Source organism: Camelus ferus, chromosome X, assembly GCF_009834535.1.
Source record: "Camelus ferus isolate YT-003-E chromosome X, BCGSAC_Cfer_1.0, whole genome shotgun sequence".
NCBI lineage: Eukaryota > Metazoa > Chordata > Mammalia > Artiodactyla > Camelidae > Camelus > Camelus ferus.
The window spans coordinates 29,487,103-29,509,860 of NC_045732.1; the positions used below are offsets into that span (position 1 = coordinate 29,487,103).

The following is a 22,758-nucleotide window of genomic DNA, read 5'->3' on the forward strand; positions in this document are numbered from 1 at the left end:
TACTGTTGATGTTCACATACACATGGTTATCTGTTTCTATCATTTTGAGTGTTATTACACACAGCTAAAAAACCAGCATGGCTTTCTTTTAAAATAAAAATTAATGGATCATGTAACTAAATCCAGGATATTCTGATATCAAGTAGACATAGGCTGGTAGTACGTAACTCTGTTTCTTCTATTACATGATTTGCTCAAATATAAGACTTTTTTTTACGTTTTTATCTGCCTTCTCCCTACCCCAACTCCACATTCTCAATTTTCCTTTGTCTCAGCAGGCAGAGAAGCAAAGATGAACTCATACTTACCTTTCTCCTGATTTTAGTTAACTGACATAGCACTGTAACCGAATGAATTCTTTACTTTCATAGAAATCTGATGTCATAATAATGGTGGGCTCACACTTCCCGCCACAGAGGCTGGGTAATCCTTCACATACATTCCTCTAAATGTAAAATGTTCTCAGCATGATGTATGAGTTGCTCTTCCAGTAATGGGGATAAAGTTGTTGGATGTGAACCTCATTTCTTGCTTTGTTCCCTTTCTGAACAAGGACTCACGTTTATAATACAGCAGAGTGGTTAGAATTATGGTCAAAGAAGAGAATGGAATCAACTTGACTCAGTTATGTGCAACCCGAAACCTTGGATTTATCAGCTTTCTGCAAAAATACACTTTTTAAGCATATTCTTAAGGTCACATTCAAAAATAGCAACATGTGACATTTGCCACAATAAGATCATATACCACAGACTGAACTGTTTAATATGAGAAGGCTGTGTATAGATGTGTTTGGGAATGAGGGGTTTAACACTTAGAATTATAGAAGGAGGAACATAATTCCAACAAGCCACAGCTCTATTACAAGGAGGAAGCAACTCCACTGATTCCAAACTAAATTTTGTTATGGCTATCTCCCCCAGATATCCAGATACAGAATCACAGAATTGAACTAGATGTGACCTTAGACAAAATGGGTTAAGAAGGAATAGAAGCTGAGAGAGGTCAAATGGCTTTCTCAAGATAACAAGGTCAAATAATAGCTGAATTTTAATTTGAAGTTAGGTTTTCTAATATTCACTCCCATGCTCTTTTTTTTTTTTTTTTACTATATCACACTATCTTCTTTTATGTACTTTTGTATATTTATAACTAAATCCTTATTCATTTTAAAGAATGGATAAAAATTAAGCTATTTATATTTTGTCATACTTTAAATACATGGTACAACTATAATGGATCATTTAACATTGATTTTTTTTGTTTTCTCCTATCAGTCATAATCTTTTTATCTCATTTGTAAATTTATACAGCATTGTCACAAATCTTGTACCATATTCTGAAGGCAAATGTGGTATTCAGCTCGCTGAAAGAAATTTTAAGGTAATAGTTCAAGAGTGTTTAAATGGAACAAATGTGTCCTTTGGTATTTCCTGGACATCTATTACTTTCCTTATGTATGTTTACAATAAAAAACATACTAAGGATGAAACTGATAAGATTTTAATGGCACTTAACCACTGTGGAGCAAATAGACATAGAAATGCATGTCACCACTTAACTATATTGCCTTGCTTTAGTCAATGCCACTTACAACAATCTATCATACAAATATTTCAAGACTATCCATCACAACAAGAATTAAATTATATGAGATCTCAAGAGGTCTTGAGTTTGGAACTTGGTTTTATTAAAGACCTAGCAATTCTTTAACAGGACTTTCAATCACACCTCTAAATGGACTTCAAGTAGAGAAAGTAATCTGGTTTATTATTTTTTTCTTATTAAAACACTGAAAGCAAATATTTTTAAACCTAGTTTCTTCTTTCCTCCCTGTCCTCAAGAGCCTACTCTGCGCATCATATGAAATTGGAAAAAGAGAGAAAACAATTCCCTAATTTTATGGTCAAAACAGTTTTAGGGCATGGGAGTATAACACAGTGTCCTTCCCACAGGGAACACGCAGACACGCCTCCGCCATTACCTTTTCCGAGTTCTTACTATGAGCCAGATAGTATACTAACAACTCTACATGAATTAGTGCCTTTAATATGACAGCAAGCACGTTAGAGATGAGGAAATGGACAGAGAGGTCAAGTGTCTTCAAGGTCACTCAGTAAATCTGACTACAAAACTTGTACATTATAATGATAATAACTTTAATGACACCAGGAACTAGAATTTATACAGTGTTTACTATGGGGCTATTACTGCACCAAGCCCTTTCCATGCATTTTGACTTACCTGTCCCAATGATAGACCAGTATTTTAGAAACACTTAATATTCACATTTTCTTCAGATGAAAGACTGAGGCATAGAAAGGTTAAATAACTTGCCAGAGGTCCCATGGCCAGTAAGCATGACCATGAGCACACTTATATTCCCTGTATTTATTATGCAAACCTATGAAAAATTTCCATGTGTAGGTTTGTGATAGGATCTCTTTCTTTAAAAGATTCAGAAGCCTTACTATTGACTTTTGTTTGAATTAGGATTCCAAAAGGAAAGACGTTTTAAGAATCCAAGCAATAACAGTACAGAGTAATTGCATGCCAGTAATTTAGTTCTTCCATCATGATTCAGCATTATCTCCATGTTTATTGCAAGATAAAGTCTAACTTTAAGCCTTGTATAAAAATTCATATTAATAGGTTTGAAAACATATATATAGGGACTTATTAAATAATACAAAATATCCTACACTCACAAATTATCATCATGAATATCACAAGAAGAAATTACTTTTTATTGTTCCTTACAAAGAAGCTTTATCTGTATAGTCAGAGAAGGAACTGCAATGTTATAATGTGCTTACCTGCAGAAGCTTCCATCTGGTGTTCAGGTCTTCCAGAGTGCTGAGGTTATATGGTGACAGCTGAATGCCCAATGTGGTGAGTTGGCGAGCAAGGTCATTGACGTGGCTTACATTCTCCTTGAGAGGTGCAATTTCTCCTCGAAGTGCCTGTGTGAAACAGTCAAGGGCAAAATGGAAGATGAGAACATTCAAAGCAAAAAAACTCAGACACATGGGAACTACAAGGCATCTTATTCTGTTTGGGGTGTCACTGATATTTGCTCTATCATAGTGGTATTATAACAATAAACATAAGTTAATGAGTGGATAACTAATGTTTTTTGAGCACTTCTTCAGTGCCTAACCCTAGGTGATGAGCTCTGTCCACACATAATCCGATTTTATTCCTACACATTAACCCTATGAGGTTGGTAGTTAGAGAATTCTCATTTTACACACGAGAGAACAAATTCACAGAGGTTAAACCTTGCCCAAGGTCCCTGGGTCAAAATTGAGGAACCTGGGGTGCATAACCAGGTTTGTCTGCCTCCAGAGTACATATTCTTAACAATTACATTATATAACTCGACAAAGAAATTCTGGATTTACAAAGTAACAGGAAAAATATAATGCTGCTAGATTCTAAATTCTACTCATCTCACAACAAAAATGGATCCTTATTCTTTTTACAATAAAATATGTACTCAATCATAAAATATTACATTCCTACTTTGTACCAACTACATCATAAATAGATTCATTTAGAGATTAGGGTATTTTGTCAAGTGCTAAGAATGACTTCCTGGTCTCCTGGTATTTTAGCCCTTGTAGCAATGACTTAAGAAGGCTCCCATGGGGCTTCTCAGCTGTCTCTGAAGCACTAGAGCAGGATTCTGTGATGCAATGCATCATGGCAATCTGTTGAACAGAAGAACCCTATGCAGATATGGGGACGATATTACCATGCATCATATCTACCCAATTGAGATGACATTTATGGATCTTTAACATGATGCATGATGTCCAAATGTTCCAAAGAGCAATTTCTAAGGGACAAATTCCCTCACTTCGGAGAACAGTTTGTGTAATGTAATGTCTGTGCACAAGGACAGCATCACTTACTTGGCAAGATGTGCTGTTTTAACTTGCTTGATCTGGGAAGGTGTTATTTTTCTTGTTCACTACATTAATAAAACTATTGTTTACATTGACTGCACCTATAACCCTCCAATTCCCTCTGACTCCAAGTGGAAGGACCCTGTATGTACATTCTAAATAAGAACAGCATTATCCTCTCAAACCAAACTGGATATCTCACCACTAAAATGTGGTATTATACGGCATATAAGACACTTACATACTTCTTAGGTAATATGGGACACTGTAACAATCACTTTGTTGAACTTACAGTTTTTTTAAAAATATATAATATAATATTAAAATATTATATTAAAGAACCATGGAGTTTCCTTCTGGGATTGTTGACAATATTCTGGAATTAAACAGTGGTGATGGTGGCACAATTCTGTAAATATATTATACACCACTGAATTATATACTTTAAAAGGATGAATATTATGGTATGTGAATTATGTATCAAAGAATAAAAACAAAGAAAAATAAAAGAAACCCTTTTGACTGACTACACACACAACAAATCATATCTGATGTTTTCATCTTTATTTAATTTCATGTCAGTGGAATGTCATAGTAATCATTTTTAAACTAAGAAAGTTATTATAGGAATTGATAGTAAATTTTTATTCCATTTCCTTATAAGTAAATATATACATTAAAAATCATAGTAAGTGCCCATGGAGAGAAGCGGTTAAAATCCATAAATGTGAATTCATATCTCTAAAAGGAAATGATCCATAATCACTTTGTTTTATATAACAGAAAGGTTAGAAAACAGATTTCTTAAATGTCAATGGGGAAACCTGGACAAGGACAATGCTTACAAAATGGAACCATTCTCTTCTGGATCGTAATACATGTTTTCAGTAACCATAAGTAACTAACATATGAGTGGAAATTATAAATGGGACCCATCGCAGAGATGGTGGGATAGCCAGGCAGACTCTGACAATGCTGCACATTAACCCTGCACACTCATCATTGCCTTCGGGAGTGTGGCTCTCAGCCACTAAGCTGAATATGTATCTCAGTTAAGACATAGCTACAATTCAGCTCCCCTTGGATTACATAATGTGTATGTTCAAATGTCTCTTACTTGAGTATTTTGATTTTCACTTTCTCCCCCAAAGTCCTGGACACAGATTTTAATCCTGTGTCAATGTTTTAGAGGATGAAGGAGATTAAAAAGTAAGTTTCAGTATTCATAATTAATCACAGCACTCACTCTTCCTTTCCTTCTCTCCTCTCCTTCTCTCCTTATCTCCTTCTGTCTCTCCTCTCTCTCTCTCTTTCACACACAGCCACACACACTGTCATGGGATCTTGTGGCCTCTTATTTTTTTGGTCCTATTTACCAATTATAGTAGACGTTCCTTTAACTGATCTCCATTTAAGACTCATCAGATTAGCCAGAGTCTTCATTGGTCTGGGAAACACCCCAACTGGGGCCTCTAATGATCTCTGATTAAAATGTGAGAGGTATAGGTCAGTATGCATGTCCTTCAGCTTTCATTAGCTGAGTCATCAGTGTCTGCATGTTCTTAAACCTGCTTTTGCCAATTAGTGTAACAATTGCATAATTTAATTAAAGACTTCCTAACCAAAAAAAAAAAAAGTCTAAAAAGAAAATACGTTATTATTTCTATAAAAATAAGTTTAAATATTCTAGAAGATTGCTTATAAAAAAGAAAAAAGAAGTACTGTTGAACTGGGTATGGACAAGACAACTGTAAAACATTAGGAAAACAGTCTGAAATTTTTAAAAGGATTCTGTATTCAGAATGCTTCTCATGTTTCCCAATGGCATTAAAGAAACTTGAACTGGAAATCCAGAAGTTTGTATTATCAGGGTGTTTTATGGAGAACTCTAATCATTGAATCTCCACTCAAATAAAAAAACCTTCACACAACATTGAAATATTAGTGACTATCTTAACATAGAAAAAAATGTTGAAGATATATTTTGTACGACTCCCTGATTTAACTGACATTTTCAATTAACTGTTGAACTCTAGGTCCTAATTGACTTGGAATAGAGAGCATCCACTATAAATTTTGACTACCAGTCTTACTACCACTGCTACTGCTACCACGAATATTATTAATTGGGGGGGAAAAGCCATTTGTTCAGTTTAATCTGCATGCCTAAGTTTCTGTTAAGATAAAAGGAAGCTTTGATTAGGGGGTGGTGAGTTAGTAAAGAGAGAATCTGGTGCAACAGTTCTCTTTGGGGAGATAATCATGAGGGCACTAAGGGCATGAGGATGGAGGAAAGGAGATAACTGAGGGTAGAAAAGAGGAAGAGAAAAAGGAGGCAGGAGAGTGTCTAAGTTAGTCTTGACTTTGACACTTGACCTAGGTTCTGGTGGCAGCTCCATACCACCTGAGGGTGGCTCACTGCTCCAAGCTGTCCATGCCTAGAAGTGTACACAACAAGAAGCATGGCACCCTCAACGTTAAACCACAGGACATACTATGTCAAAATGAATACAGGCACCATGTCATTTAAGTGGACGTAACATTGGGTTTGACTCTATTTCAAATATTAGCACTTTTAATATCGCACATATACATTTATGTTTAAATTATTAAACACTAAACATAACATGTCAAAAAGCACAGTTAACACTGAACAATATGGTGTGCTATTTACATACTATCAGAATTTCATTAGGTTTTATTCCACTTTGGAAGCAGTAAGTGAGAAAACATTGAAGGGAGCCATTATACTCTGGGTTTTCTTTGAATCACTTAAACATCTGGAGTATGTTCTTCATGAAAGAGCAAACCAAGTCTCATTTTATTATGACTAGTTTCATGCAGGCAAAATTTTCACTTCATTAAATGTTGGCTGATTATAGATAGAAAAGTACTGATATAAAAGTACTGATTTAGATAGAAAAGTACTGATTTACAATACTGTAAGTCTGATATAAAAGTACTGATTTAGCATGATATATAAGTCTGATATGTCAAGTTTTTCTTCTTTTTATGACATTAAATTGCTTGTCAGGTCTTTGCTTATCTTTCTGTAGTTAAAGATTTGTTCAAATATAGATTTAGAATTACAGTCATCAACCACTTTGCAACAAAAGAAAGAGACTGTCTAGTAACAAGGGAATGTTACTTTTGAGGGAGCAACTTTGACTTGACAGTTAAGGGACTATTCTGTAAGGCAAAGTAGGTCAGTTTGGACCACTGGAAAATGGAAGTTGAGGCACTTCGACTTTGGGGGCCTCTGTTTCCTCTGTGAATTAGGAAGCAACAGACCTGGCATAGTATCAATGTACAATGAATATTCATTGAATGAAAATATGAATTAGGGAGGAAGGGTATATATAGCTCAGTGGTAGAGCTCATGCTTAGCATGCACAAGGTCCTGGGTTCAATCCCAGTGCCTTCTTTAAATACATATGTACAAAAAATAAATAAATAAACCTTATTACTCACCTCCCAAAAACACACACAAAAAAGGGTAAGTGGGGACATTTGAATTAGTTGTGATAGAGACTGTGAGAGACAGTTGACCAAAGAAACATAGAAAGGTTGCCAGACAGTGTTGAGGGCTTGTTTGAGGCTAAAGACCACAATTTTTTAGCAGAACCAATCAACCCAATTTTCTCTTTCTCCAACAGCATCCCACACAAGCATGGAGAAAACAGTTCATGCAGGTTTGGGGTTTTGTCATACGGTTGTGGCACAAACGCTTAGGGACAAAAGAGTTTAAATTTTAGCTGGAATGTGACTGAAAGACACAGCTAAACCAGATTAGGAGGGAAGTGAAGCAAGATGAGGCTTGTAGATGGAAAGTACAATGGACCAATGGTAGTGGCCCAGGACAATCCAAGAAAGGCCACAGCAAGATTAGTTGCACAAGCAAGCAAGAAGAAGAGGAGACTCTGGGATGTTCGAATTAGCTCTGCCACTTATGAGTTTATTTACAAACTGTGATATATATAGCTATATGAATATATATGATATTATATATATTAATTTTTATATATTAATAAGTTTTATTTATATATTAATGGTGCTACTGAGAATCTGAAAAATTTCTCTTCTTAGCGATACTAAACATTGATCCTGAAACCTTAACCTACTAATTCATAGAGGTCCTATCTCACTTACCAGGAATTCAAAATGAGTATGATCTGACAACAAAATGTCATTCTAGGGCAATATACGCTGGGCAGAGAAATGTATATTACAAAATACTACCTAAGAAACAAAATAGAGGCTAACTGCATTCCTTTCTACAATGAAACCTCACTGAACGAAAATGTTTGTGAACCAAAACCCCTAAAAACTACTAGAATAGTAGAACAGATAAACAAGGTCCTACTGTAGAGCACAGGGAACTATATTCAATAGCTTATAATAACCTATAATGAAAAAGAATAAGAAAAAGAATATATATGTATGTATAACTGAATCACTATGCTGCACACCAGAAATTAACACAACATTGTAAATCAACTACATTTCAATTTTAAAAAAAAGAAGCCTAAAAAGAATATGTGATAGGAAAAATCCCAGACTTCTTCACACTGGGTTAGCAGCTGAGGGGAAGGAAAGAGAACTCATGTCCTGCAAATCCAGGTCTTTAGTACTGGTATTGAGGCTTCTACGTGTGGCTCAGGGAAGTCCTCATAGAACCCAGTTACACAGGAATTGGGGGTAGGTACAGCCCAGCTGTGTTTTGCAGCATCGGATTTCTGGATGGGTGTATCATCCCGATGGGAGTGAGTGGTTGCCACTGGAACCAAGAGAGTCAAGGACCACATTCTGCTTTGCCCAGAAGGTCAGAGGCTTACTGGAGCCTCTAAAATACCTAGGAGAAATGAGCTACTCAAATGTGGTTGGACCAATAATGAAGAAACACAAGATGAGGTGTAGGCAAGGTTTTCATGAAATGCATCAGACTTGGAGACTTCCGCTGTTATCAGCAATTCTTGGCTCTTGGCTCTGGTTGGTCCCGGCCTGGTGTAGTGTCCAGGATGTAGGTTTAGCTTTTGTCTCAGATACCTACTGCCTTCAGGAAGTAGAGTCTGAGTGCTTTTAAGAGAATAGGAATGAGAGAAGCAGGAGGTCAGGACAAGAAAGCTAAGTAAGGATGTGGTCTTAGATGGAAAACAGCAAGTATCAACCTGGTGCCGTGGAGAGCTCTGGCGCACAAATTATACCATAAAAGGTCCACCTTGAGACAAAGGTGTTGTCTTTTAGACCACGATGTCTATCAGTTATTGCTGGCTAGCTGCCCTCTGGCAGTCTTTGACGAGAAGGGGTGGTGTAACCTCCCAGGCAAGGGACCTTCCTTTTGAATGAGGAAGGTTTTCTGGAAAAGGGCGCAACTATGAGTGTTTACTAGCCAACGCTCAGAGCTGCTGTGAGACGAGTGCACCACTGGCCTGGTAAAGGAATCTGGCTGGGGCACCAATAGCATCCACTATGTAGAATAACTTTACCCAGTTCCCCAACCTCCTTTTACTGCTGGGACTTTGGGTGTCAGGTACTTTTTTTTTTTTTTTTTGCAATAAACTTACGTGAATTCTTTTTACTAACATTATGAGGCTAGCCCATAGATTCCCAACAAAACTGAGACATGTCACCCTTTCCATAAGATGAAGTTCCTGATTTCTGCCAAATGCTAAGGAATTGTGTGGCACTAAGACACACAGGATAATCTGCAGACTGAACGAGTACCTCCCTCTGCTGTTAGTATTCCTTTTACCTCTGGTAGAGACATTCTTGACAATAAATTATGCCATCGAAACATGTACTCTTTTTTTAATAGAGATGCGACTGCACAGCATTCCAGTATCAGTTTTTACTGTGGCAGCCTGAGGGCAAAATATTATGCTGTTTTTTTTTTCACTGTCTTCCTTGCGTTCCGTTTTCAGGGCAATTCCTGTACGTGTTCATATTTGGGCATAATCACTTTGGATGAGCAAACTGAATAAGGACATAAATAATGAAACAGACTCAGAACTAATGACCTAGATGTAGCATAATCAGGATGACTTGGGGTAGGTTAAATTAAAAAAAAATAGCTTTTAGGAATACAATGTGAAGTTTGTAGGCAAGAAAAAATCTGGTGCTTTTGTTTCCCAAGCAATTATCAGTAATTATATTTTAACTATGGTTTCCCCTCAGAGTCACCATACTTCCAAATTTGTGGCACTAAAAGAATAGCAATTAACTGCTGCATTTTTTCCCATAAGGAATCCTCATGTGTTTATGAAAAATGATTTCTAGTCTCTCTTCATACTATTGAAAAAGAGTGTACACCCAAATACAAAAGCATAAATTTTTTTAACATTTTCTCATTCACATGCATCATAATTCTTCATCTTTCAGGACATGGCTTCACTAGAAAGCTGATAACTCCAATGTTCTTAAAGGCTGAATTATAGCTTACCCACACTAACAGTGCCTGTCTTTTTACTTTCTTTCTTATGCATGTTTATTTTGCCCTCACAAATATAAATTGGAAATGAGGAAGAGGACAGAACTGACCACAAGGGAAAGGTTTTTACTTATAAGAACAAGCTGTACACATCTGAGTTATTTTAATTTCCTTGGAAACTAGCTTCCATAATCCTAACTCTGATCACTGATTATTTCTTTTTTATAGAAAAATGAAGCTAACAAACCAAACAAAAACAGAAACAGTTCAAGATTTCCACAGCTTTCTAATGACACAAGTAAAACAAATTTAAAAAAAAAAAAGGTAGTTCATAAGAGTTTTACAGAGGCTAAATGCAAAATATCCACCATAAAAATAAAAGGTCTCTAATGAGTATAAATAAATCATTTAAGCAGACCATGTCTTAGGCTGCTAAGGAAATAGAAGAAATGCCAATATTTTCTTTCTGAAAAATTTTAATTTGACAAAACATCAAGCAAAATGGCAATTAATGAAATCTACTTACTTACTTAAAAATAAGTAATAAATAATCCATAAACCATTAAAAACATCACCCAAAGGGACTTTACTATTCGAATTCAGGAGTTACTTTAGACAAAGTTCTACATTTATCAGATTTTTCAAATTTGCGAACATTTCTGCCAGTCTAAATGTTTACGGTCTGTGCCCACATTTGCCACTACCATCGCCCTGGCATAGAGAGGCTGTCTTGCTCTCACCTCCTCCAGCATGGCTCAAAACATCTGTCTAAGGCAGTGGTTCTCAAACCACAATGTGAATGATAATTATGTGCAGGGCTTCTTAACACAGAGATTGCTGGGTTCCTCTCCAGTGTTTTTGATTCAATAGGCCCAGGGTGGGCCTGAGAACTTGGCACTTTTCACAGGAGCTTTTAGAAGAACTCACCAAGCTTATTCTTGACTTACACTCTTCGTGCATGTTGTGACCTCAGCCCGAAGTTTTACATTTGTATTCTCCGCCTAGCTGGCTTCTATTCATCTACCTCAGATCTCAGTTTAAGGTGACTGTGAAAGACAGCCCATCCCTGGTCGCCTCATCTAAAGCAAGCTCCTCTTAATTTTCTGTCTTAGAACCCTATTTTCCTTTTTCACACTGATCACAATTGATAAATGCATATTTATTTGCCTATTTATTAATTCATTATCTGTCCCATCACAAGACCCTAACCTTCATTAAAGCAATTCTATATTATTCTTTTCCACCAGGGTATGCCTGTCCCTAGTACATGATAACCCCTCAGTGCATTTTATTAAAGAATAAACAGTCAAGATCATTAGGCATTAATACTTCAGATCAGCAGCTATTCTCAAATTGCTTTGTGAGCACAGTTTCCTATAGAAATCTGATGCCGAGTTCCTAAATAAAAGAAGAGAAACCTGCTTATTTCCTTCAGGTTCCGTATCTGAATTCTTTGTATCTATTACTCGATTTATTTTATGTTAAATTATATGCTAATTTCTGAAGTATCTCTAATGTTCTGAGCAAGAATGTAATGTTCAAGTTTTTGGTACCAACTAGGGGGTTTTCATAAAAGTGAAGCAAGTAGGGGAAAAAGGGAAAGTAATCTGTTTAAAGAAAATATGTTCTTTTGGTGGTGATACACTTGATGTAGCCTCCTGCAGGGCATTTTGGCAAGTCTGAATAAAAGCTTTAAAAATACTTTAAAAATGTCTAGGAAAAGACAAGAAGGCTACACACCAGAGTCTCCATGTGGAGCTGTAGAGTAGCCTGGCCAAGGGGACAAGGGGGCTGAAATCCAACTTGGGTTCCACTACTGAATTGAGGAGCCTTGGCAGAGAGGGCTGGAGATCTCGTCTATGAAACAGGTAACTTTTTCTACTTTGTCCAAAGTGGCACTTGCAGAGATTGAGATTATAGATACTGAGGTTGAGATCACAGATAATCTCTCTCTCTCCATCTTTTTTTGTCTCTATTTCTCAGTCCCCCCTCTCTCATTTTGGGGTTTTCCACTAAGAAAAAGTTCATTTACAAATACTTTCCAAGCATTTCCTCTTGTGTATAAAGGGGAACGTAACATGGACACATAAAGGCTGCTGTAAAGATGAATGAGAAGGTTGGGTCTATTTTACCTTCCTTTATTCCACCTGCAACCAGTTAGGCATTCTGTCCCACAACACAGGGAATACAAAATCACACGAGTCCTATTCAGTCTAATTCAAGGAGACCTGGCAAAGCGGAGGGTCCTAAATTCATCCATGACAAATCCAAAGACTAAGGTTGACTAAGAATCTTTCTCAGAAAGGGAACCCTCCTACACTGCTGGTGGGAATGTAGTTTGGTGCAGCCATTTTGGAAAATAGTATGGAAATTCCTCAAAAAACTGAAAAAGCTAAAAACAGACCTACCGTATGATCCAGCAATCCCACTTCTGGGTATATGTCCAGATGGAACTCTAATTCAAAAAGATACATGCACCCCAATGTTCATAGCAGCACTATATACAATAGCCAAGACATGGAAACAACCTAAAGATCCACTGACAGATGACTGGATGAAGAAGTTGTGGTATATCTCTACAATGGAATACTACTCAGCCATAAAAAGAATAAAATCATGCCATTTGCAGCAACATGGATGGACCTAGAGATCATCATTCTAAGCGAAGTAAGCCAGAAAGAGAAAGAAAAATACCATATGATATTAAAAAAAAAAAAAGGAAAAAAGGGCACTATGAACTAATCAACAAAACAGAATCAAACTTGCAGACATAGTAAACAATCTTATGGTTATCAGCGAAGGGGGTGAGAAGGGATACAGTTGGGGGTCTGAGATTTACAAATGTTAGCCACTATATATAAAAATATTTTTTAAAAAGTTTCTTCTGTATAGCACAGGGAACTATGTTCAATATCTTGTAGTAACCTATAATGAAAAAGAATCTGAAAATGAACATTATGTATATGCATTATATGCATGACTGGGATATTATGCTGTACACCAGAAATTGACACATTATAATTGACTGCACTTCAATAAAAAAAGAAAAAAGATCCTTTCTCGGGTAGCTTAGTCTTTGGAGCCAACTTCTAGCATAACCCCGGGGTAAATCTGTCTTTCCTCACTCCTCCATCATGTAGCTTTGTACAGCCCCCTTGAACTAGACATTGAGATGTAGGTACATGAAATTGATAAAGGAAGAGTAAGTATGATGGGAGGAGGAAAGATATTTGTTCAAACTTTGAACAAAAGCTAAGGGGTAAGAAACCTTAACATGTTTTGAGGTGTAAATAGTATTTAATAAGTTGAAGCATGAGGTACAGGACAGTCATGGTAGACAAATCCTGGGCATTTTCTTGGAGTAAGACTGGTGGGTTTGAATGATCTGGCCTTTGAAGTGCAGATGATGATGGTTTTTGAAAAGGGGGATGGCACAGTCTCAGCAACTCTTTTAGTTAAACTTAATTACTACTCACTTGAAAACACTTACTTTATATCCACTAGGTACTATGTATACAGCTACCATGCACTGGGAAAATGGAACCCTCAATGGATTCACAGTCATTAGCAGAGAGACAATTTTAGTGGGTTATTACAAAACAATGTAATCATGTTATGAGAAGTTCTGTCACCAGATTTGAAAAGTGCAAAGAAGGATGCTAAGGCAGATCAAGAGTCTCCCTGAGTAGATGACATGACTGAAGTCATCTATAGAGGGGACATCAGAAAACGGCAAGTTCATCTGGGTGTGGCATGTTCAATTGGAATATTTCAAATAGATCCTGTAAGCTAGTGGCCATTTCAGAAAGGAGAAAGAATTGACAATGAGCATTTGTAGATTCAGACACGAAGTAAAAATGGCTAGAAATAGGATATTGGCAAATGGGAGCAGATTACATGTAAAATAATTTTTAAAGGAAGAAACTATTTTGCCCTGTGCTTTTGTGGATGTTTATTTATTCACTCATTCCAAAAAATATTATTGAGCACCTATTATACGCCAGGGAATGTTCCAGGCACTAGGCATATAGCAGCGCACCATATAGACTAAGTTCTTATGATCCTGCAGCTTAATCTAATGAATATAATTTCATTTAAAGGATGATTTCTATGTTAAAAGTTTATAAAGAAACAAATCCAAGCCAAAATGTATCCACAGCTGTAAAATGCAACATTTTTGACCAAGAAAATGGAGGACAAGTATGGTATTGTATATAGCAGTTCCCAAAAGATTCTTTTTCTCCATTAAAATCAATTAAGCTACATCTGCATGTATGAATAATAATTAATAGAGGAATCTAGGGCTGAGTTACCTGTGCAATATACTACACCTAGTTTGCTTTATACTGGGCACATTTATTTAATTTTAGTTCTTTGGGGAAGGCACTCAGTATTGAAACAAAATGGATTTTTGCTGATTTGATTTTCCATTCAATACATTGTTATCAACTTAGAAATACTAAAGCAGAACTGAATCAGAGATGAATATAAATTTTCTAAGAGCTGAGATAAAAATAATTAAATGGAAGAGGGCTAAAAAGGATTGTAAAATGCCCTTCTATATAATTTTTAACTTTTACTTTCAGATTCTTGTGGCTCCTCAATTTAATACATGTTTTTAGTCTTTCCAAAATGCCTTTCTTTCGTACAAATAAAATAACAAAAGAACAAGATATTCCACCACTTAAAGTCAAATGAAATGAACATAAAATGGATTTTCTTCATTAAAATCTATGCAACAGCATGTTTAGAAATTAGATTGGTAAATTTTTAATAATGGTTCCTCTTCATTCCATCATATTCCTAGGCTGAAAAGAAAGCCTTATGTATTTATCTCCAAGCAATGTTTCCCCTCCAGATTTATTAGTAGTTACTATTTTTACCTCAATATATGTATGTGTGTATGAAGATCTAGCTTCTTAAGCGGAGTCAAGAGTTTTCTTAGTTTTTTATTTTTTTCACCATGCTCTGAGAATTTTACTTTCAAGATATACCTCTGATTTTTCTGATCACATCTTAAGGTAAGATCTAAATCCACATCCTGTTATGTTCTGTTATGACAACTGCTATGATGGTAATGTCCACTTAAGTACATGCAAATGATGAATAAATTGCTACTTATAGAAGCGTGCCTAAGTGTCAACCTGTCTACTTAACGGACTCAAATGTTATTTCCAAAAAAAAAAAAAAAATTCATTCATTGGCTAAATCTACCCTTTAAAAAAAGTGATTAGTATTCAACTAACAAAGATATAATATTTTAATAGTAAGAGATTTCCTTTTTTCTTTTTCAAACAAGGAGTGTGACTTACTATCCTCAAAAATCTGTGGGAATGATGCTGTACTGATTATCTAAAGAAGAATACTATTTTAGTTGAAAAAAGGGTTTAAAATCTTAAAAAATAATCATTTAACTAAGAATTCAAGATTTTAGTTGAAAGTCATAGGGGGTCAGATTTCTTGCACAGGACACTCAACCCCAATCTCCAGGCAATTTTAACACTGAGACAACCTTGTAAATGTCTTCCTTTAACCTTTATAACAAAATGTCAGGGTGGTTCCAAAGGTAATATTTTATTCACCGTGTAAGTCAAAGGATCAATAGAACTTACGCTCATTTGTTTAGATTATTTCTTTTAATCTTATGCTTTACTGGATGCACAAATCACCACTATATTGGATCACCCTTGCGGTGATTCTACTATGGGGTTTGTGTAAGTTGAAAACAATGAACCATTCTTTGGCTTTAGCCTTGCTCTGCTAGAAATACTGAAGGCCAACAGCCAACTGATAAGTAGTGGGGGAAGTAGGTGAAATGTTTCGTGTGGCCTACTTGTCCTTGGGACAGACAAGGGCCTTCTGCAACTGCCAGGCAATTCAATGGATATTATTTAATGAGAGACCTAGTAGGATTTAGGTTCATAACAATGTATAGACTCCAAAGTGGGTTAAAAAGGTTTTAAGGGTAGGAAAATACGTGAACAAAATGAAACTCGGTGGTGGTTTGTCACTAGTTCCCCCAAACAAATCAATGTATTGTTTACTCTTCATTCACTTTTGTTTCTAATTACGGTACTTTGGCATCTATTGCTGATAAATTGACTTTATTCTCTTTGCTAACTTGCTTAATGCCATGTCAAGATCATGATGGTAGGATTTGAGAATTTGATAGGGAAAAGTTCCAAATGAGCCTACTGAGTCTATAATAATGTAGAATCCCAAGGAACAAGACTTCTAAAAATAAATGTGTTTTGAAATAGGACCAGCAGGCTCTTCACCAGATGAAGAAAAAAAATCACCATAAAAATCAATTCTTTAAAAGGAAGAAGAAATCTATCTTACTGTTAGATTCTCCAGCCTCATTCTGGTTAAGAGAGTTTGACATTTCAGGGCTGAATACACTGTGGAAACTTAATAAGTATTGAAGTTTACAAACAAAAACATAACAATGATATGTGGACCAATTTTCAAAAACATTGAAAATCAATGTGCCCTTACTCTGCCTAATTCAGTTAATTCAATTATTTAATGTATACTTGATTTGAGTGGGTTTATACATAGCTATTTCAATTTTACATCAAACATTTATCAATTTACTTTTAATGTAAAATTGCCTTTATTTCCACATCACATCCCCCTGAGATTCCAGAATAAGGGGGAGATGCTGTTTTGACTATTGCTTATTTAATGTTAAAATATATTTTAAAGTATTTGTTTCTATTATATTTAGTGCACAGTTTTCATTACATATATCACTCACCTTTTACCACAAGCATAAACTTTTTTTTATAGGCAATTAATAGAGTGATTTTATACCACCTTGGGTAAGAAAACATCCCCTTTCCCAACGACTGAAGTTAAGATTATCTCCTACTTTCTCCCAGTTTCACCTCACATCGATCTCCATTTCTACACACAAACATATGCCCTCTTCCCCTGAACACAGAGCCTCAGTGGGTTGACAAGATAAATTATAAAATGTAAGAATTCCTGGATAAGCTATCAGCTAATCATATCTAGCAAGCAGGTTTTAACTTTAAAAAGTTGAATAATCTCAACTATTCTGAATGTTCTTGATTTCAGAAACTCTGTAAAGCAATTGCTTATAATCAGTATGTTTGGCAGAAAACTATGAGAATTTTTAAATTTAATTGTTATTGGTAAATGTGATAACATTTAAACACAGTGAACATTATGTGACTGAATGTATTAATTTTAAAGTGTTAATAATGAGAAGGCAAGTGAAGTTCTAAGTCAGTTGAAGCAACTCAAAAACTGCATGAGTGCCATTAAAATACCGACAGGAAAACTGGAATAAATAACTGAGACTGTCTTTCACAAGAGAGATTCGGGAAGAGTAGGCCATTATTCATTTCAAGGTTTCAGAGTGAAACCCTGCTCCCTACCTAAACTATCAATCATTCTCATAGGAGGCCACGTGCTTGAATTCATTTTTAAATTAAATGTTCTGGATGTTGTTAAACATAAAAGCAGTAACAAATGATGTATTTACTACTTATCACTGAAGAATTACTAAGGATAAACAAAGTATGTATTTATATGTATATACTGTAGCTTTACTATGGAATGAAGGCTTTCAAAGTGTACCTGGACCAGTAGCATCACCATCACCTGGGAACTGGTTAGAAATGCAGACACTTAGCCCTACTCCAGACCTCCTGAATCAGAATTTCTGGGGAAAGTGTTCACCAACCCAGGTTACCACAAGCCCTCTAGGTGATTTTGACGCACACGAAGGTGAGAATCACTGCAGAGAAAATTCTTGACATTCTCAATAACTATGTCTGTATACTTAGAATCTCCAAATTCATGAACATCTGATCAATTGAGGCATTTACAGATTACATAACTAGAAAGCCGAAGTTGCTTATACAGCCCTTTTCTTTGCTAAAAATCACCACTTTCTTAGACCTTTTCATTAACTCTTCTCTTCCATTACCAATTCCAGTAAGTACTTAAGAGGTAGGTTGGGCAGGGGGAGGGTGGATTTTTCATAAACAAAATTTTCATCACTTCTGAAGAATTATTCCATGTGCAAGAACAAAACAGCATTGAGAAAGTTGTTGAGATATGGAGGCTGAGTGGATTACTAGGCTCGCTCACCAGTCGTAGGGGACACTTTTCCTGGTCTGGGCATCCAGCCCACAGCTGCTGTGATTGTTGGCTTCTAATGTCTCACAGCTGGCTCTCTGTTTTTTTAGAAAGGTGATCTCTGCTGATGGGAGTCCCCTAGCCCAGGAGGTAACACACACCCTCGGCCTGGGAGGTAACTCGCATCCCCAGCGGTGGGTCACAGTCCGTGGTGTGCTGAAGCAGAGCCCAGGAGTCAATTGCTTGTGTCTCTTCCCAATTCTGCATTCAGTGAGATCATGTTGGTAGTGAGAATCAGCCATGGTGGGAGTATTTACACCATGACAATTGGAAAACACTACAAATCTGTGTTCACTCTACGTTAGAGCTAGTTGATAAATATTTACTAGCATATTGCTGGCTACAGCCAGTGACCGGCTGGGGTGTAAAAGACAAACCAGCTGTGTGGTTCATATTCCAGAGCTTTCTCCATTTGGATCAAGACACAAAGCTAGATATTGCCTGAGATGGCATGCTTGCTTGGCTCTTTCTTCTCTCTTCTTAGGCTTCCCTAACTCCCACACAGGCTTCTCCTGAAAGCAGACCGTCTATAAATCCTGTGCACCCAGAACCCTGTTCTCAGGGTCTGCTTCCAGGGAACCTGACCTATAGCACCAGTTAAATCATTATTAAGTGACTGCTGCACAAAAGCCTCAAAGAATATGTGTTCAAAATCACAAAGAGCTACAAACCATGGACCTTTTGGATCACAATGATCAGATGAAACTGCAAACGATAAGTATGAAATGGCGAGGATCAACTCTTTGCGTGTGTGTACATAAAAGAAAGAAGTTGATGGAAAAAGGTGAAGCCTGCACAGAATGGGCAATTTTTCCTATCAGGCTTCTCAATAATGCTTTCATACCCATAGGTGAATATACTGAGGAGTCATTTGACTTAAGATCTTGGAGAAAAACTTCTTTATATTAAAACACAACAAATACATTTTTGAGAAGACCACAAGATTGAAACGAGATTTCGAAAAAACAATAAGAAACATCGAAGAAATTATATGCTCATGGAAAAAGGAGGAAAGCAGGGAGAAGGGGAAGATATCAGGCTTTATGTTCTTTGCCGTTAAGAGAACTGAATTAGCACAGTTTGAGAAGCACTGCTTGTGGCAAGTGCTGTTGATAGAAAAATCTAGAGTCATTGTAAACTATAACCCAAAATATTATTTTAGTATGAAAATATCGTATTATGAAAAAGTTTACTCTTCTTAGGCCCCATTAACATGAGAGAGTTATATTAGTATCATAGGCACATCTGTTCCCATAATTCCCAGAAAACGGGTTAATCAAGAACAGTTATTCAATGCCATTGCTTAACTTAGATAATGTAACGTTGCATAAGGCATAATACTGGTGCCAATGTTGGCTGTGTAATTTTAAAAATTGTAATTGCCAAGCATGACAGGAACACAGTAAGATCCCACTCCTTGGGCTATTTGCTCTTAATTCATTCCTTGTTGTGCTTATGGTAAGAGAGTAACATAATTGTGAACTTCAAGCTCAGTACAACTTTGGTAGATGTCAAAGGAGAACAAAAAGACATACTGACTGTGTGCTTCCATTTTCTAAGGAAATACAGAATTTCTGTTAAACAACTAATGCATTTTAAAACTGTTTCTAGTTAATGTGTTACATGCACACGTGCACACAGGCTAATAAAAATTCTTGCTCCCTCAGCTTGCTGCTAAATAATAATATTCCCAGGAAAACTAAGATGCCCTTAATATAACTCCCAGTACAATTTTATTCATGAAATAAATTAAACGTTCACACTCTGTAATGAGATCAGACTTCTCTGGGTATAGGTTTTAACCACATCATAAATGAATGAATGATTGAGTTTTTAGATTCATTAATGCCAGTACTATATAACTTAAGTTTTTGTTTTGAATAGTCTTTTATTACCCAAGACTCTTGAGGAATAGTGTTTATAATTACTACCAGCCCCAAACAAAGCTTGCGGAATAAATCGTCAGTAAACAGGACTGGCATATTAAAGCACTGGTTTTTGACGTGGTTGTTTTTAAATAGTAGGAAGGATGATATTCTTTGGAGGAATTTTTATTATCTAATTAAATACTTCTTTAGTAGAATAATGTCAGATGACCTCATTAGCTGAACATTTTGATTAGCCATGTTCTCCTAAATATCCCATGACCAGAAGAAGAGCTGTACCACTCTGATTTAAGGCAGTAACAATGGTAACCAATTCTAGCTCCTTCTTTTATCACAGTCCATCAAAGGACTACAAAGAAGTCCAAATTAAAATCAGTTCAATAATAAAAAATAACACGTTCCTTTTCCAACTGTTCCAAAGCCTTTTCCTATCTTTAAGCAAAGTTCACTTACTAATTATCTTATTTATGAAAGTAAAAGCAAAAGGATGTTTCTCTTATTAAATAAATGGCTTTATGCTTGGAATGTGGAAGGCATCTCGAAACAGTCAAAGAGAAAGCAGTGTTGAATGTCATCAAGTTATTTCCTTCCACCCACTGTTTTAAATCGTTTGCTTGGTTCCAATGTACACTACACTTACATAAGTTGTTTATGAAGAGCCAAATTAATAGTCTTTGCAATTGTTTTCCTTGGAATTTGGAGAGCTGACAAATGAATTAGTAGAAAATGGCAATTCTACATGAATTAGCTTTTAAGTCTCCCTAAGAGGCTGATGCAGAACTTAATAAGAGACTTATTAGGAGAAGTAGGACAACTTAATTCAGATTGATTATAGACTTCGGTGAAGACAGCTGGGGTTCAAATGAAACTGAAAAAGAACTTATATGCACTTCAAAGTATGCTAAGCAGATGTCTGAAACAATTACTCCGCACTGCCTTTTCAGAAGTTTCAAAGGCAAGATGGGAATAGCATGGTAAACGAAGGTTCTATTTGCCCAAATCGAGGTAGGGGCTTTTAAAACACACACAGCACTATCTAAAATCAGATGCCTTGGGTAAGGAACGTGATTTGACATCGCTGTCCTAAGTCATTTGCTTTTAGCTTTATAAACAAAGCAGGAAAAGAGAGCAAATGCACGGGAACTAAATAATAAGGTCTCCTGGCAAAACTAACTTACACTTAATTTTATATTGAACAAATAATTTGGTTAGGAACTTTAAGAAGATTAATTTATTCTTTGGTTTCGAAGCTCCAGTAAGGCCAAAAACGACCATTCTATTAACAAAATAAATACTATACTTGTAAAGGATGTGAGACTTTACTATAATATGCCTTCTTATAAATATATTCCCAGATATTAAAGGCCAAATCATATGCTTTTAAACATCATAATTGCATGCTTTGAAAATTAGGTAAAACCCTGGGTATTCCATATGACAGGCATTAGTTCCATATTTAACCCAGCTTTATAAAAGATTAAATCTTTTTTGTTTGCATTTTCTTCTCTATCAAAGGCTTACGTAATACTCATAGCATTCATATAAAAACAACAACAAAAACTGCCTCAGGGCAATTCATTTGTAGTCAATAGCAATTAAGAAATATTAGTAAGCTTTCCTTTTCCTACATCTTATTCATTCTGGAGCATCTCATTCCTTTATTCAGAGTGAGGAGAGCTTACATATTTTGAAACTTTCTTAGGGCTGCCCTATTTGTGACGGTTCTGTCTAACCATGCAACACCTCTCTCTATCAGAAAGGATTATCAATTTTCTCTATAAAACTCATATATAAGAAATGATTTAAGGCTGACTCACATAAATGAGAAATAGAACAAAATTAATAAAATAATAATAAAACATTAGAACCAGGGTTTAGATGAGAAAAGCAGAAAGGGAAGACAGAGCCGTGTGAACATGGCAGAAAGTTTCCTGCTTGCCAAAGTGAAGATGAAATTCTAATACATTATCTCACATTTCATATTCCCTGTAAGGAGGAAGCATACTTGGTTTTCTCAATGTCCAATTCTGAGATAGCATTTCTTTGACAAATTTCTCAGATAAACCAAGCCACAGGGACTCAGGCTGGTAGCCTGAAGAGAAGCATTTGCCAGTTTTCTTCTTAAATTTTTAAATGTAAATGTTGAACATTAAATAAGTCAGGACGGCATGGTGGCTTCATCATAGTTCCTGTTCTACTATGCACATCATTACATTATTCTCTATTATAATTCCAAAAAGCTCTAATTAACATATCTCATTGTAAGAACTTTAAGGAAAAACTCACAGAATCCCTGTCCATGACTTTATTGTAAGAAATACAAGTTAAAAGTCTGATGGAAAACAACACATAAAATGCATAA

The 22,758-nt window shown here is 36.0% G+C and overlaps 1 protein-coding gene across 2 annotated transcripts in view; it reads right to left on the reverse strand.

Moving 5' to 3' along the window:
• The window catches only part of LOC102520808 (dystrophin), a 387,492-nt gene that overhangs the window by 224,169 nt on the left and 140,565 nt on the right, over nucleotides 1-22,758 (reverse strand). For both annotated transcript variants that reach the window (XM_032475799.1, XM_032475798.1), the window contains exon 6: nucleotides 2,817-2,963. In XM_032475799.1, the coding sequence (XP_032331690.1) occupies nucleotides 2,817-2,963 (147 nt within the window). The remainder of the gene's footprint in view (nucleotides 1-2,816; nucleotides 2,964-22,758) is intronic.